The sequence below is a fragment of the Podarcis raffonei genome, chromosome 12 (assembly GCF_027172205.1).
Source record: "Podarcis raffonei isolate rPodRaf1 chromosome 12, rPodRaf1.pri, whole genome shotgun sequence".
NCBI lineage: Eukaryota > Metazoa > Chordata > Lepidosauria > Squamata > Lacertidae > Podarcis > Podarcis raffonei.
This window is the reverse complement of record NC_070613.1, coordinates 45620520-45637407: the sequence shown is the minus strand read 5'-3', so window position 1 is coordinate 45637407 and position 16888 is coordinate 45620520. Positions and strand designations below refer to the sequence as shown.

The window sequence follows — 16888 nt, the reverse complement described above, 5'->3', positions numbered from 1 at the left end:
GCGCTTGCTTTTTCGCTCGGCGGCCATGAACGGCTCGGCGAACCCGCTGCTGGACAAGGACGAGCACCCGCTGCAGCTGGGCGAGAGCTTCGAGAGGCACCCCAAGGCCTCCTTCCACACCATCCGCTGTGAGTAAGGGGGCGCCGGGGGGAGGGACGGACGGTCGCCCAAAGCCCCCGGGGCCCGAGGGAAGCGGCTCCTGAGGGGGAAAGGAGGCCTACTCGCGAGCAAGCGCCAACGGGGCCCACTCCGGGGGAAGCGAGGGGGAGCCTGAGGGGGAATGGCAGCCCTTCCTTCTCTCAGGACGGGCCAGGGGGACTTAGTCCTAGTGGAGGGGGCTGAGGGTCGAGGGTGTAGGCCGTAGGCTGGTATACTCAGTGCCGGATTTACCTATAAGCTAAACAAGCTATAGCTTGGGGCTCCACTCTCTTGCGGGCCCCCAAAAAATTTAAAGGGAAAAAACACCCTGCATGTACATTTCCAAAATATAAGATAATAAAATAAAACCTACATGCAGCAACAGTGTTTTGTGTTGTGTATTCTCCCATGGTGTAAGCAATGGTTTCCGCCCGCTCCCTAAAACATCACTTGTTTGCTCATTTCTATATATAGGGTCCCCACATTGTGCATGGACTGGTTGCATGGCAACAAGTGCAAATGGCTTATTAATATTCATATTCATAATTTTTATTTATACCCCGCCCTCCCCGCTCAGGGCTGCTAACACCAATAAAATTACAATAAAAACATAATTTGAAATACTTTATTGTCACTTGTACAACTTGTGTACAGTGAGATTACACTGTTGATTAGGGGGGGGGAACAACCTAATTGTGGAGGGGGCTGAGGGTCAAGGGTATAGGCCGGTATACTCAGTGCTGGATTTACGTATAAGCTAAACAAGCTATAGCTTGGGGCTCCTCTCTCTTGCAGGCCCCCAAAAAATTTAAAGGGAAAAACACCCTGGATGTAATTTCCAAAATATAAAATAAAACCTACATATAGCAACAGTGTTTTGTGTTGGGTATTCTCCTATGATGTAAGTAATGAGCGCCGCCTGCTCCCTAAAACATCACTGGTTTGCTCATTTCTATATATAGGGTCCCCACATTCTGCATAGACTGGTTGCATAGCAACATGTGCAAATGGAATAATAATAATAATAATAATAATAATAATAATAATAATAATCCACCCTCCATGGCCAGAGCCGGGCTCAGGGCTGCTAACACCAATAAAATTACAATAAAAACATAATTTGAAATACTTTATTGTCACTTGTACAACTTGTGTACAGTGAGATTACACTGTTAATTAAGGAGGGGGGGGGACAACCCAATTGTGGAGGGGGCTGAGGGTCGAGGGTATAGGCCGGTATACTCAGTGCTGGATTTATGTATAAGCTAAACAAGCTGCAGCTTGGGGCCCCAAAAAATTAAAGGGAAAAAACACCCTGGATGTACATTTCCAAAATATAAGATAAAACCTACATACAGCAACAGTGTTTTGTGTTGTGTATTGTCCTATGATGTAAGTAATGAGCCCCGCCTGCTCCCTAAAACATCACTGGTTTGCGCATTTCTATATATAGGGTCCCCACATTCTGCATGGACTCGTTGCATGGCACCATGTGCAAATGGCTTGATGATGATGATGATGATACAGTGATACCTCGGGATGCGAATGGGTTCCGTTCCGGAGCCCCGTTCGCATCCAGAAGCAAACGTAACTAGCGACGGAATGTCTGCACACGTGCGCGTCGCATTTTGCCGCTTCCGCGCATGCGCGTGACGTCATTTTGAGCATCTGCGCATGCGCGAGCAGCGAAACCCAGAAGTAACGCTCTCCGTTACTTCCGGGTTGTCGTGGAGCACAACTCAAATGCGCTCAACATGAAGCATATTCAACCCGAGGTATGACTGTAATAATAATATTTATACCCCGCCCTCCCTGGCCAGAGCTGGGCTCAGGGTGGCTAACACCAATAAAATTACAATACAAACATAATTAAGGGGGGGGGACAATCCAATTTAAAATACGGGTTAAAATACAATTTAAAATGCAGCCTCATTTTAATAGTAGCCCATAGAACAAAACCATAAGGGGAGGGAAACATAAGGGTCAGACTTATGTCTTGCAGGCCCTGCGGAAAGATGTCAAGTCCTGCAGGGCCCTAGTCTCTTGTGGCAGAGAGTTCCACCAAGTCGGGGCCCTGAAAAGGCCCTGGCCCTTGTTGAGACCAATCTAACCACCTTGCGACTTGGGACCTCCAAAGTGTTGTCATTTGTGGACCTTAAGGTCCTCCACGGGGCATACCAGGAGAGGCGGTCCCATAGGTATGTGGGTCCTAGGCTGCATAGGGCTTTAAAGATACCTATTAGGTCCATAAATTACCACATAGCATATATTCAACACAAAAAACAGAGACAATTTATTGTTGACAGCTGGGCATATAAAGGGCCCCATTACCGTCAGTAGCTTAGGGCCTCATCAAACCTAAATCCGGCCCTCGGTATACTGATGATAATTATTATAATAATTATTAATAATTTTGTTATTTATATTACGTTTCCCCAGCCACTCTGGGCGGCTTGCAACATATCTAAAAATGTAATAGAAACATCCATCCTTGAAAACTTCCCCAAACAGGGTTGCTTTTAGTTGTCTTCTAGAAGTCAGATAGTTGTTTCCTTGATATCAGAAGGGAGGGCATTTCAAGGTGGTGGTAGTAGTAGTAGTAGTAGTAATAGCAGCAATATAAATAATCCCCTGAATTTGGTGGGGTCAAACAACAACAACAACAGTCCACTAAATTTGGTGGGGTCGTACAGTAACAACAACAACAACATAAATAATCCACTGAACTCGGTGGGGTCATCCCAACAACAACAAGGATTGCACCATAAAGTGGTTTTGGGAGTTCAGAAAAACAATCGCAGCATCCAGAGAAGCGGACACGGAGCAATGGATCCAAACTGCAGGAAAGAAGATTCCACCTAAACATTAGGAAGAACTTCCTGACAGTAAGAGCTGTTTGACAGTGGAATTTGCTGCCAAGGAGTGTGGTGGAGTCTCCTTCTTTGGAGGTCTTTAAGCAGAGGCTTGACAACCATATGTCAGGAGTGCTCTGATGGTGTTTCCTGCTTGGCAGGGGGTTGGACTCGATGGCCCTTGTGGTCTATTCCAACTCTATGATTCTATCTCCTCCTCCATCTCCCTGTTTTCAGGTGTCACTATTTCTGTTCTGTTTCTTAACTGGTCTGGGTCTTTCTGTGCCCTTAAGAGCAGCTACTCAGCCAGAAAAGCATCAAGAGAAGCTTTTCTCCATAAGGAACTACATAACTTTTAGAAGACATCTGAAGGCAGCCCTGTATCGGGAAGTTTTATATGTTTTACTATAAATGCTGTAAGCCGCCCAGAGTGACTGGGGAAACCCAGCCAGATGGTCAGAGTATAAATAATAAAATTATTATTAGTATTAAGGAGTTGCAGTTGCAGGAGAAAAACTCGCCTGCTAAATTTCTGTATATGTGTGTGTTAGGGTCACAGGCATCCAGGAAATAAATAAAAATACTTGATTAAAAGTAGAAATTTTAGAAGGATTTTGACAGCTTTTTCTTAGAGCACGTGGGGTCAAAAGAAAGTGATTTGCAACAACTGTTGTTGAGACATTTCGTTCCAAAGCTGCTAGACTAGTGTTTCCCAAACTTGGGTCACCTGCTGTTCTTGAACTACAATTCCCATCATCCCTGACCACTGGTCCTGCTAGCTAGGGATGATGGGAGTTGTAGTCCAAAAACTGCTGGAGACCCAATTTGGGGGAACACTGCTAGACAGAGTTAGACAGAAGTTGATGACAGGTGGGTGTCCTGTCCCCCCAAAACATATATCCTGGTTACGCCCATGGTCACAGGGGCAACAAACTGGTAGTCCCTACTTCTTGCTGGGGGCAGAGTTAACTGTCTTTCTTACTCTTTTTACACATACAGTGGTGCCTCGCAAGACGAAATTAATTCGTTCCACAAGTTTTTTCTTCTTGCGAGCTTTTCGTCTTGCGAAGCACGGTTTCCCCTTAGGAATGCATTGAAAATCAATTAATGCATTCCTATGGAGACCGCTTGCCAGGCTGGTGGTGCGGAGAAGGGCTTTTCTCCCCACCGCAAGCCTTCAGGACAGGTACGGGAACAGAGGGGAAGGCGCGCAGCGCTTCTCCTCTGTTCCCGGGGCTTGCGGTGGGAGGAGGGTTTTTCCTCCCCACCGCCAACATTCAGAACAGCATTCTGAATGTTGGCGGTGGGAAGGAAAACCCTCCTCCCACCGCAAGTCTTCAGGACAGCCATCCGAAGGCTGGCGCGGGGAGAAGGTCTCTCCGCCCCACCGCCAGCCTTCGGAGCAGCCTTCCAAAGTCTGGCGGCGGAAGGAGGTCTCTCCGCCCCACCACCAGCCTTCGGAGCAGCCTTCCAAAGCCTGGCGGCGGGAGGAGGTCTCTCCGCCCCACCGCCAGCCTTCGGAGCAGCCTTCCGAAGGCTGGCGGCGGGAGATCTCTCCGCCCCACTGCCAGCCTTCGGAGCAGCCTTCCGAAGGCTGGCGGCGGGAGGAGGTCTCTCCACCCCACCGCCAGCCTTCTGAGCAGCCTTCCGAAGGCTGGCGGCGGGAGGAGGTCTCTCCGCCCCACCGCCAGCCTTCGGAGGAGGTCCGAGGACAGTGGGGAAGACGCGCTGCGCTTCCCCGCTGTCCCGGAGATTTCCCTATGGGCTTTCGTCTTGTGAAGGAAGCCCATAGGGAAATTCGTTTTGCGAAGCGCCTCCAAAACGGAAAACCCTTTCGTCTAGCGGGTTTTCCGTCTTGCGAGGCGTTCGTCTTGCGGGGCACCACTGTATTGTTTGTTGGCCATAGCATGGCTAGAACACAAACCCTTCCTATAACCGTTCCTTCAGAGCTTGAGATGCAAACACCAGGAGGGTAAGCTTCCTATGTCCTGGAACTGAACACAATCCCTGAGTAATTGCTATGGAATCAAACAGTTGTTAAATGGGCCGAGACAGGAGCAAGTTAAGGAGCTGGCAACCCTTTCTGTGCACAATCGGGGACAGATTCGGATTGGGCCAATTGCCTGTGGTCAAAGCCTATTTACTCTCCTCTGTGCCCCATGATGAACGCTTGGGAGGGTTGCCAGCTATTTCTGCAGACAATAGGGTATGTGTCCTTAATAGGAGGCACAGCGAGCAACCAGGGGTTGCCAACTCTTTCTGCTGTTAACAGTAGGTTGCAAAGATCAGGGCATCACGTTTTTTCCATACCGTGAAATGCTTCAGCTGATGATTTCTGCACATCAAGCTGTGTTAGAGGTACAGGCCAGGCCTTTGCCTTTCATTTAAGTTGGGAACCCTACAAGCAGATGTTAAAAAGCACAGAGCCTTTGTCAGTTAAAAAATACTATTTTTCTTAGCCAGAGGAATCTTGTTAGCAGGTTTTTAACAGCATTTCCAAAATAATGCAGAGATTGATAATGGATACATCTTTTTCTAGCTGTGAAACATGCAGCAGGTTGTGATTTGGCTGCTTGGTTGGGACCACTTGTTGGTTGCCCAAAGTAAGTAGGTAGTGCTGTTCCCCTACTTTTTTTTACTGGTTCTGTTACAGTAGCAACTTTTTTGACGTGAATAAATTAAGTAATTGAAGCTTCCTAGCATATCACATTACTTTCAACAGTCTCTTTCGAGACAAGAGGCAGGGACTATAAAACAGCCAGGGCTATTTTATTTCTTTAACAGCAGACAGGACGCTTGAAAAGCTACTTTTGAAGTTTGGAAGGTTTATTTAAAAGTGTGTTACAGCATGATTATTTGCTGCTGGGTGGGTGGAGAATTAAAAGTTTTTTGGGGCACCAGCAAAAGGGAGCTTTGTAGATTATGCAAAATGACTAGGGGGGGAAAGCTTTTAACAAAATAAAATATTCTGATGCAGTAACTCTTGGGGTTTTCTAAAGCTTTTAAGTTAACCTTCACGGTTCCCTTATTCCTTTTATATCCACCACAATAATACATTTCATCAGTAATAGCAAAGAGGGAGTGAATTTGTCCCAGATGGATGTTAATCAGGAAACCTTTAAAGCCCAATAGATATTTAATACTAACTATTGTTCTCTCTAGATGACTTCAAACCAGCATCTATTGATACATCTTGTGAAGGGGAGCTTCAAGTTGGCAAAGGAGACGAAGTCACAATTACATTACCACACATCCCAGTAGGTTTACTGTGTGTCCCATTTTTTCTCCTCCTTCCCCCAGCTCTGAACTATTAAATTCTTTGCTTTGAAATATTAAATTTGTGGCCAAGAAGAAGATTGTATGCATTTTTCAAAAGAACCTGGTAACATCTAGTGGTGATTTAATAGAAGATGCTGTTCTGTGTTGCCTTATCTAACACCAATAATGTAGTGTGTCTGGGCTGTGAATATATATCTATTCTAAAATTGTGTGTGTGTGTGTGTGTGTGTGTGTGTGTGTGTGTTTCTATCCCCCTCCCCTCCCCTGGTAGCCTCTTTCTATGTAGATTTTAGTTCTACAATTGTGAACCCCTTCTTTCATAGCCTATGCTTATTATTTCAATTCTAGGTAAACTTCAGTGTATGCCTGGAACCTGCATTTGAAAGTCTCTTCTGACTGAGTTTTATAGAACGTTCTTTTACATATACACTGGTACCTCGGGTTAAGAACTTAATTCGTTCTGGAGGTCTGTTCTTAACCTGAAACTGTTCTTAACCTGAAGCACCACTTTAGCCAATGGGGCCTCCTGCTGCTGCCGCTGCGCCGCCATGGCATGATTTCTGTTCCCATCCTGAAGCAAAGTTCTTAACCCAAGGTAATATTTCTGGGTTAGCGGAGTCTGTAACCTGAAGCGTATGTAACCCGAGGTACCACTGTATGTGCTTAGGTCATTGCCTTTAAAAATGCAGATCATCACTGGATATAAAGGATATACTGATCTTATATATGAAATTCTTCAGGTGATAGTTCTACCTATAGGCATTGCTAGAGCTCTATTTTCTCTTTGACTCCTTACTGAACTACCAAGAAGTATCCTGAAGCCTAAAACAAAAAATCTGCAAGACTGCACATTTTGCAAAGAAGCATAAAGAGGGAGATGTTAAATATGCAGGCATTTGTTTTTTCCTTACATCTATAAAGGCAAACTGTTGGAGTGCAGTTCAGTGACCACGTATTCAGAGGTAGCCTATTAAAGCACCCAAATGCAGCCTTGAAGATGAGTGACTAGATATGGCATTTTAGTTAAGGGGTCAGTTTTTCTTGGCATGAGCGTGTGCACTTGTTCGGACTTCAGTGTAATCTCTGCTTTTCTTGACGACCAGGGTTCTACTCCTCCAATGACGGTGTTCAAAGGAAATAAAAGACCATACCAGAAGGACTGCGTACTTATTATCAATCACGATACTGGGGAATATGTGCTTGAAAAGCTAAGCAGCAGCATTCAAGTCAAGAAGACAAGGTAAAAACAGTTGGCACAAACCCACAGGGCCGCTTCTAATTTGGAGAAAACAACACACAGCATAGCCCTACCTCACACTGCAGGTGGTATATTTCAAACCCTTGGCTATGATTTCTTTTCTTTTTTTAACATAATATTTTGATGAGTATATATTACAATATATACGTGGTGCTTGTTTGTTATTCAGTGGTATATAAATTAAATGCATATATAAATAAAATGGAACACCAGCATCTCAGAGAGAAGGCAAGAACCCTGGTTTCTGACATGTACAAGGAAATTTTAAACCTGGAAAATATTCCTCTGCTCTAGAGGTAGGCAGTTATTATTTCTTATCGGTAGAAGGCAATGTGAATTTAGGCTTCTTCGTTTTGCTGTCTGTATAATTTTCTTAAGTTAATTTTAAAAAAATGAACTTGCAGTGTGGGCTGCAAGTTGCCTACCTGTGATATATACAATCCTCAAAGTGGTACAGTCTAAAAAAGAGCCATGTCATTTGCTATTGCTGCGTATTTGAATTTGGTCCATTCTGTAGATGGGGGGGGGGAGGGCTTTAGAAATTACTAGAGGCAAATGTTACATCTGGACAGTGTTTCAATTTGTTTCTTCACTTTTTAAAGGACTATTTATTTCCTTGGTAGATTTGAGCAAGTGCTTACATCTCATTCTCTCCCTGAAAGTGCTGACATATATACAGGTCTTAAATTTGCTTGGATTGTACAGTTACTGATTTTACACAATCCTGATAGAATTTGGGGTTTTTCAAACATTTTGGAAAGGATGGGGGGGGAGGGAGTTGAGAAGATGCATAGATGTTGTGTTTGAGGTGTTATTTTATCTGTGTGTTCAAAATCCTATTTCAGAGCTGAAGGCAGCAGCAAAATCCAGGCCCGGATAGAACAGCAATCGGCCCGAGCTTCACAACCTTCTTCTACCCAGTTCAGAGCTCCTACAAAACCAGCAGCGGGTCCCAAGACCTCCCCACTGAAAGACAATCCTTCCCCAGAGCCTCAGCTGGATGACATTAAGAGAGGTATGGAAATCATGATGGTTTCATAACTTCATGGTATAAATACTTGATAATTCTCAATGGATTTGCTATGAATCCAGTTTTCCTTATTCTTTGTGTCCCATTTTAGACAGATTTGTGGAAATTGATTTGTTTCTCACTCTGAATAATGTGACAGCACCCACAGTAGACCTTACCGCAGCAATTTCTTTTCAGCTAAAAATTGGCGGCAGGGCGCCCCGCTCCAAAGTGGGGAGGCCAAAGTTGCATTTCTTAGTCTACAGAACTTTGAAGTCCTTGCATAAAGTAGATGAATGTGGGTCCAGTGATTTCTCTTCTGTTTGTCAAGAGAATAATTGGGTTACATGTTCTGCACTGGTTTAAAAATGATCATCTACCTTTTTAAAATACACTTCATGTAAAGTTAATTCTGCAAAAAGTTGAAAAAGCACTGAACTTCATTTGTGTCTGAAATAAGGTATAAAAAGTCTTGCAAAACTCAAAAGCTTGGTAGAATATTGACAATAAAATGACCGCTGTATGTTTGCCCCTAAATATTAGCCTTCCAAATAAAATTTTATGCTGTTGTCATGATACATCACCTATATTTCAGAGGTTTAAAAACAACAAATAAAAATGCTAATTTATTGTATTGGTTTCACCCAAAATATCTAGCTGCGCAATGAAGCTTCTGTTACTGAATTGCCTATCTAGGAACAAATATTGTCAGTGTGAAACTAGTGGCCGGGCCATGGTAAAATCTAAGTCTCATTAGTATTTTGGGTCAATTGGCATTTCCAAAGACAAGCCCTTCTTAGTAAGCCAGTTTAAGTGCTCAGAGCAAAACAAAATGCAGTTCACTCTTATTTGAACTGCAGACAGTGGAAAAAGCATATAATCCTATTTTAGACTCTCCATTACATAAGAATTCAAATTCCCTGATACACTGGAGTATTTGTCAGAGTAAAACAATTAGGTAAGTAGACGACAGATCTGTTAGAATCCCGTAGAAATGTGACTTGAAATACTTGCTTAGTCCATCTTTTTGCAATGAAGGGAAAGAGCTATCATGTGTAATACATTTCTTTTCTAATATACGTATTTTTCGCTCGATAACACGCACCTGACCATAACACGCACATAGTTTTTAGAGGAGGAAAACAAGAAAAAAAAATCTGAATGAAACAGTGGGTGTATCATTTTTGTGCTTCATGCTGTGGCCACAGACATGTGATTTGACAGTGAGTTTGGGGTAGCCCAATGCAAAAATCCTGAGAATCCATGTCGATCTGTGCTTTGTAACCATGTTTTTGCACCATTGTGGCCCCAGGCAACAGTGGGTGCGTGATTTTTTTGGTGCAGGCTGTAGCCATGGACATGCTATGTGATCTGATGGTGAATTTGGGGTGACCCAGTGCAACGATCCTGAGGATTCATGTGGATCCATGCTTTGTAACCACGTTTTAAGTGGGGAGGGAAGGAAAAACACAGAAGGGACAAGGAGCACGAGAGGGGTGTGCGGAGAAGCAGCTGGCTAACAATGCAGGAGAGGGGTTTAACGGGAGGGAGGAAAGGAAGGCAAAAGTTTTCCCCCACCCACCCAAGCCAGCCCCCCCCCCCTCTCTCTTTCTCTCTCTCTCCCACCTGCATTTTCCGGCTGCCTGCGATGCTGGACGCAGCAGCAGCGGAGCACGGAGAGGAGGAGGTGGTGGCTGTCGGCTGCGCTCCTAGCGAAAACAGTGGGCAGTAAGACCCTGAGGCAGAATGCAGGAAAGCAGCAACCTCCTCTTTTTAGCCTTCCCTCCTCCGCGATCTGATTTTTGCCCCTGTACTTGGGCCAGTCGGCTCCAGGGACCACATATTCGCTCAATAACACGCACAGACATTTCCTCTTACTTTTTAGGAGAAAAAATGTGAATGTTATAGAGAGAAAAATACGGTATTTTTCTAATCAGTGGTTGGCAGACTACCATATTCTGGTATATCCCTACATTTAAAAAAAACAATTATTTGCATTTTTTTGTTAACTGCTCTTCATTAAAAAGATTCCAAGGTAGTGTGCAAAGGTGTAAATAAAACCTTTAAATATATGCATAAATACAAAAATAAAGCTAATAAATAATATTTGTATAAACAATTTACAGCACAAGCAGGTTAATTAAACATTATGACTAAGGCAGTAATCCTAAAGGCAGCAATCTTATAATAATAGTAGTAGTAATAATTTATTATTTATACCCTGCCCATCTTGCTGGGTTTCCCCAGCCACTCTGGGTGGCTTCCAACAAAATATTAAAATACAGTGGTCTTTAAACATTAAAAGCTTCCCTAAACAGGGCTGCCTTCTGATGTCTTCTAAAAGTCTTGTAGTTGTTCTTCTCTTTGACATCTGATGGGAGGGCGTTCCACAGGGCGGGTGCCACTGTTGAGAAGGCCCTCTGCCTGGTTCCCTGTAACTTGGCTTCTCGCAGTGAGGCAACCGCCAGAAGGCCCTCAGTGCTGGACCTCAGTGTCTGGGCAGAACGATGGGAGTGGAGACGCTCCTTCAGGTATACTGGGCCGAGGCCGTTTAGGGCTTTAAAGGTCAGCACCGACACTTTGAATTGTGCTCGGAAACGTACTGGGAGCCAATGTAGGTCTTTCAAGACCGGTGTTATGTGGCCTTGGCAGCTGCTCCCAGTCACCGGGTCAGTTCAAAGGTAGCCCCCCATAGAGTGCATTGCAGTAGTCCAAGCGAGAGATAACTAGAGCATGCACCACTCTGGTGAGACAGTCCGTGGGCATATAGGGACTCAGCCCACGTACCAGATGGAGCTAGTAAACAGCTGCCCTGGACACAGAATTGACCTGCGCCTCCATGGACAGCTGTGAATCCAAAATGACTCCCAGGCTGCGCACCTGCTCCTTCAGGGGCACAGTTACCCCATTCAGGACCAGGGAGTTCTCCACACCTGCCCACCTCCTGTCCCCCACAAACAGTACTTCTGTCTTGTCAGGATTCAACCTCAATCTGTTAGCCGCCATCCATCCTCCAACCGCCTCCAGACACACAGGACCTTCACTGGTTCTGATTTGAAAGAGAGGTAGAGCTGGGTATCATCTGCATACTGATGAACACCCAGCCCAAACCCCCTGATGATCTCTCCCAGCAGCTGCATGTAGATGTTGAAAAGCATGGGGGAGAGGACAGAACCCTGAGGCACCCCACAAGTGAGAGCCCAGGAGTCTGAACACTCATTCCCCCCCCCACTTTCTGAACACAGCCCAGGAGGAAGGAGTGGAACCACTGTATAACAGTGCCCCCATCTCCAACCGCCTCTAGACGGTCCAGAAGGGTGTTATGGTCGATGGTATCAAAATCCGCTGAGAGATCCAGCAGAACTAGGAAACAGCTCTCACCTTTGTCCCTAGCCTGCCAGAGATCATCGACCAGTGCGACCAAGGCAGTTTCCGTCCCATGAATCCCAACTGGAAGGGATCCAAATGGTCTTAGCCTCTCTTACCTGAGAGTAAGCCTCATGCGGTTCACTTGGACTTCTGAGTATACATGTCATCAAAAGTGCATGGGCAAACAGGAAACAGCTAGCATTGTGCTGAAAAAAATGCAATGTCTGTTTAGGGAGGGCATTCCAGAGTCAGGGACTCGCCACAGAAAAGGCCCTCTGTTAACGCATAACATACCTCTGCTAAAGTCAGTGCTTGGAGAAACGCCTTTACAGAAAATCTTCAGACAGGAGCAGCCTGATATGGGAAGAGGCACTCCCTTAGGTATTTGGTTCTTAAGGGCTTAAAGGTAAGATAAACATCTAAAATTGGGCCTGGAAGCAAATAGGCAGCAAACGTACTGCTGAAATAATGGTTGTGACATGTGTAAGTCCTTCGGTGCAAGCCAAAATGCTGGCAGCCACATTCTGCACCAAGATCTTCACAACATCTAAGATGCTTTTAGATTTTGGGGGGCAGATCTCAACTTTCTGCTATGGTTTCGTTCTCCTGTCTGTGTCGACGGCCTGTGGAATCGTTTATTGACCTCCTCGCAAACATCCCTTCGTTCCAGAGTTGAGAGCCGAGGTTGAAATAATTGAGCAGATGAGTAGCAGCAGCGGAAGCAGCTCGTCGGATTCAGAGAGCTCTTCTGGGAGCGATGATGAAACCTCGAGCAGCGATGGGGATGACGCTGCACACCCTTCCCCTTCCCAGCCAGGTAACAACAAGAACTCTGTTGCCAACGGAACCAGCAGGCCACAAGGAAGCAATCAGCTCATGAGCACGCTCAGTAAGTTTCTTGTCTTCTGCATGTATTTATTATAGCGCATGCACTTTCTATGGGTCTAAATACACATTAGACACACAGGTGTGAAACTGAGATGCAGTGCTGGCTTTTAAAAGCGGCTTTGAGAAGGGGATGTGGTACCCAGCTCTTTCCTTTCTCATAATTTCATTCTTTCTTTTTAAATTGCTCTCTCCTGAAGCTAGCATTTCTGTTTTTTAAATAAAACATGGTGTCTGGTTCAGTTACATGTATGAGTGTGTATTTAGCCCACAATTGAATGCAGATCATTCAGCAAGGGGTCAAGCATGATCTGCATAGATGGAGGTCTTTGGGTTTTAACAAAATCAGGTTTGTTTCTGTTTCATTCATTCACGTTGTAAAGAGGCTTCGTTCAGAAGTCCCCTGGCAACCCATTGACTTTACTGAGCTGCATGTTAGGGGTGTGAGTGGATAGAAATAATCAGACTACTTCCTGCCTCTTTTATGGTACCCAAGTGCTGCTTTAAACAAATAAATAAGGAAATGCTTAATAATAACTAAGAATCAACATAGATTTAATGGCCCCTCTCTGCAAATAGTGATATGATTTCACAACTTGGCCTCATATGAACACAAAGCAGACTCGGTCTAAATTCTTTCAGCTGTGAGTGAAACTGGTGCCAGCAGTTGCTGCAGAAAATGGGTGCTGCTGTTCCAGTCTGTCATCTGCTGGGCCAAGTCTGCGATGAGACAAATGAGCTTATTCTTTTTTAAATGTTAAACGCTACATGAAGCCAATCGGCAAGTAGATTGAAAGCTACCAGTTTGCAGGGCAGATGAGTCACTGCCACCTCCAGACTCCTAGTGAATCTTAAGCCAGTGAATGCTGAGCAGAGGTCAACGACAGTGGCAGTCCTGTACATAAATTTCATTAAAATAAATATATTTATGATCTAGAATTAGTGTGTTTCAGCTTAACGCCCTATTTTTCTCCCCAGTGTATTTGAGGTCAAATACAGCAATTCTTCAATGTAGATCACAGCCAACGAGTAATTCTAACTTCCTCTTTTTCAATACAGGAAATGACTTGCAGTTGAGTGAATCTGGAAGTGACAGTGATGATTAGAATGAGGTTTCTCCATTGGTTTTCTGTTGCAAATACGTGAAGATGTAAATCTCCTGAGGAGTAAGAATGATGCAGGTATAGAAGCCTGCTCACAGGACACAGCTGTAAGTGGCATTTGAAGGTGAAGGGGGCAACAAATATTCCTGAAGCAAGGCTTATACTCTGTTTACTTATGTATAAATTGTGTATGTTGTGTATATCTTTTTGAAAGTTTTTTAATGGATGTGAATATACCAGTCTTAATTCAGTGACCTGTGCTCTTAACGTGCTGACGCCCTGTAATTTTGGTGTACTCCAGTATGATTCTTGCTGTTAGAAAAGGCTGCGTACCCCAATAAGATAAAGCAAAAGCTGTCTCTGGGGTAATGTAACTCAGGTTTACCATTTTAAAAACAAAATAGGAAGTGGAGTACAAATTTCAAGTGTTTGTATGCAAAGAGGTCAAATAGCATTAAGGCAGGTGTTAACTGTCAGTAGCCTTGTCACCTGTGATGAATACAAATTTCACCCAGGCAAGGGAATTTAAAGAACTGGGGTGTTTTTTCTTTCTTTTTTTCCTTTTGAGGTTCTCAGTATGACACAAGTGATTGATAGAGGTATGTGTAGGCAGAGAGTTTAGTAGAACTATGCATAGGCTAATAACCTGTGGGCTCACTTATAAGGATTTCTTACTACTGCTGAGAGATCGTATGCTGATTAAGTTTTTGCGACTGTACAAATAGGAAACCTAACAATGCCTTTTATTACTTCCGTGTAAGAAATTCCACATACCTGTGCCCCATCACACATGAAAGTGCATAGGTCTCCTGGCCAATATGCACTGTAGAAAACCCACATCACTCAGCGCTAAGAATGGAGGAATGTTTTTGAATGGTTTTATACACTGATTTGGGCAGTTCCAACCCCATTCAGTTTTGCTCGTCTTGGACTGCCTCTTGCCTTGAGCACCCACTTAGGCCCAAGCCAAGCCCAACTAATAATATGCCCCAAAAAAGGTATATCAAAGTATGATGTACATAAAAGCATCAATCTCTATGCTTCAGTATACTTATAATTATAATTTTACAAGTAAATTAATTCATATGTATTTCATATGGTTATATGCATCATTGTATGTACTTGTTTATGTGCTGCTTGCCTTAGGAAATCTGGAGTGAATATACATATAATAATGCATATAATGGGCAAGAATTGTTGGCATTTTTAGCAAGACGGGCGCAGGGGTGGGGGAACCTAACCCCATCAAGATTAAAGAGCAAGATGAAAATTAGAAGGGGGGGAAATCTGTGCACATAAACTTGATATTGAGATTTTAAGGAAATCCCATCCCTATCCAGTGCTTTATGTTATGTGAACATACTGTGTAACGAAACAGATCCGTACACATGTGGGAGACTTTAATTCCCACTTGTAGAAGTGATACTCGTGTTGGAAACTTGCCTCATTTGGTGAAGTTCCTTGATTGTTGAGACCCATAACTTTTCAAAATGAGAAGGATAGAATCCCCCAGAACAGGAACTACCCATAACATACCAGATTTAGCCTCTCCAAAGTTCCACCTGCCAATCTGTGTGGTTCAACAGAGAACAGTGGACACAATCCTTTGTGTATTTGTTCCGAATAAGTGGCACGCATTGTGCAGAAGCTTTGCCTTGTAAATGGTACAGCGGTTGCAGTGAAAAGCAGAAAACTAATTGTATGAAGCTTTTCAGATTTATCCAAACTTAGCTTTGGCGTTATCAGAAGCCAGGTGCCCAGTAGTCAACGGCTGTCTTCTACGTCCTTTGTTGGAGGCAACATACTTCTGAATACCTGTTGCTAGAAATCACAGATGGGCAGAGTTCTGTTGTGCTGAAGTTGTGCCTAGAGCCTGTTGCCATCTACACGAGAGGAGCACTTGGGGCTTGGGTTCCTTGTGAATTGCTGCTTGCCATATCTGGCAACCCTTGTTCTAGCTTGGCGATACTACAACTCATTGAACTTAGTGGGGCTTACTCCTCAGTAGAACTATATCATGTAGGATTGCACTGTAAGCTATTTATACTTTTGAGGCTGCATACCTGGGAGTAAGCTCCGCTCAAAGAATGGGTCTTCCTTTTGAGTTAACGTGCATAGGATTGCCGTTCAAATTTTATAAATGTGTCAAGCAGTACCATTTTAGATGCTAACTACATCCTAAATGACACATTTTATCTTGTTAAAGCAGTAAAGTAAGTTTGGGTTTGAGAGGAAAGTATCGTGTATGTTTCATTCCACACCCCTTCCATTTCTGCTTTTGCCCAGGGCCTCAAAATTTCCAGAAATGTTGCATCTCTAATTCAGCCACCTCCGTCTTTGAATAGGCGAGTCCCTAAACTTTCTCTCAAAGCGAGGCAGGAAGCCCCTATCGTGAGAATCAGTAGGCTGATCGTATTGCTAATAGGTAGGCGAGATTTTGAGAGACAAAGAGAGCAGAACCATCTAGGGTTGTCCTTCTTGCCTCGCGTGGAAAGACGCTATAACCTTTGTTGCGGCTACAACCAGGGGTGGGATTGGGTTGCAAGTTGTTCTTTTGAATGCCTTTCTTGTAATCTTTCAAATATCACTTTAAAATGTTACGCAACTATAAATCAAATTAAATCCACTAGGAGGAAGATGAGCACTGTTCACACGTTTGGCTTTCTTATGCATTTGAGAGAAGAGGGCAGGAAAAAAGCATTCATATGTTTTTGGAATGAGGACTGTGCATGTACCGCAATTTCTGCAGAAATTAGAAACTTAGGTACGAGAAGTGGAGTATGCTATGTGGCAGAACCTTGCTTTGATAGTTTCTAGTTTGTGGCCTGCAGAAAGATAGACGTGAAAATATGCGGCCACTGCTTGAATGAAACCTTAGGTGTATTTCAGAGTGTCTTGCAAAGCTTTTGTCCCTCTTTGTGACTAACAGAAGAAAAATAAAAAAGCAAACAAATTGAGGCTGCAGTCCTGTGTGCACTCACATGGAAGTAAGTAA

General features: G+C 44.0%; 1 protein-coding gene across 1 annotated transcript; it reads left to right on the top strand.

Annotated features, from left to right (window-relative positions):
* The first annotated feature begins 25 nt into the window (after positions 1-25).
* Positions 26-16481, top strand: EAF1 (ELL associated factor 1). The gene is made up of 6 exons (XM_053359179.1): positions 26-128; positions 6153-6247; positions 7373-7509; positions 8373-8542; positions 12576-12794; positions 13850-16481. Exons 1-6 carry the CDS (start codon positions 26-28, stop codon positions 13894-13896), a joined length of 771 nt encoding a protein of 256 aa, XP_053215154.1. The 3' UTR covers positions 13897-16481.
* Positions 16482-16888: the final 407 nt, after the last annotated feature.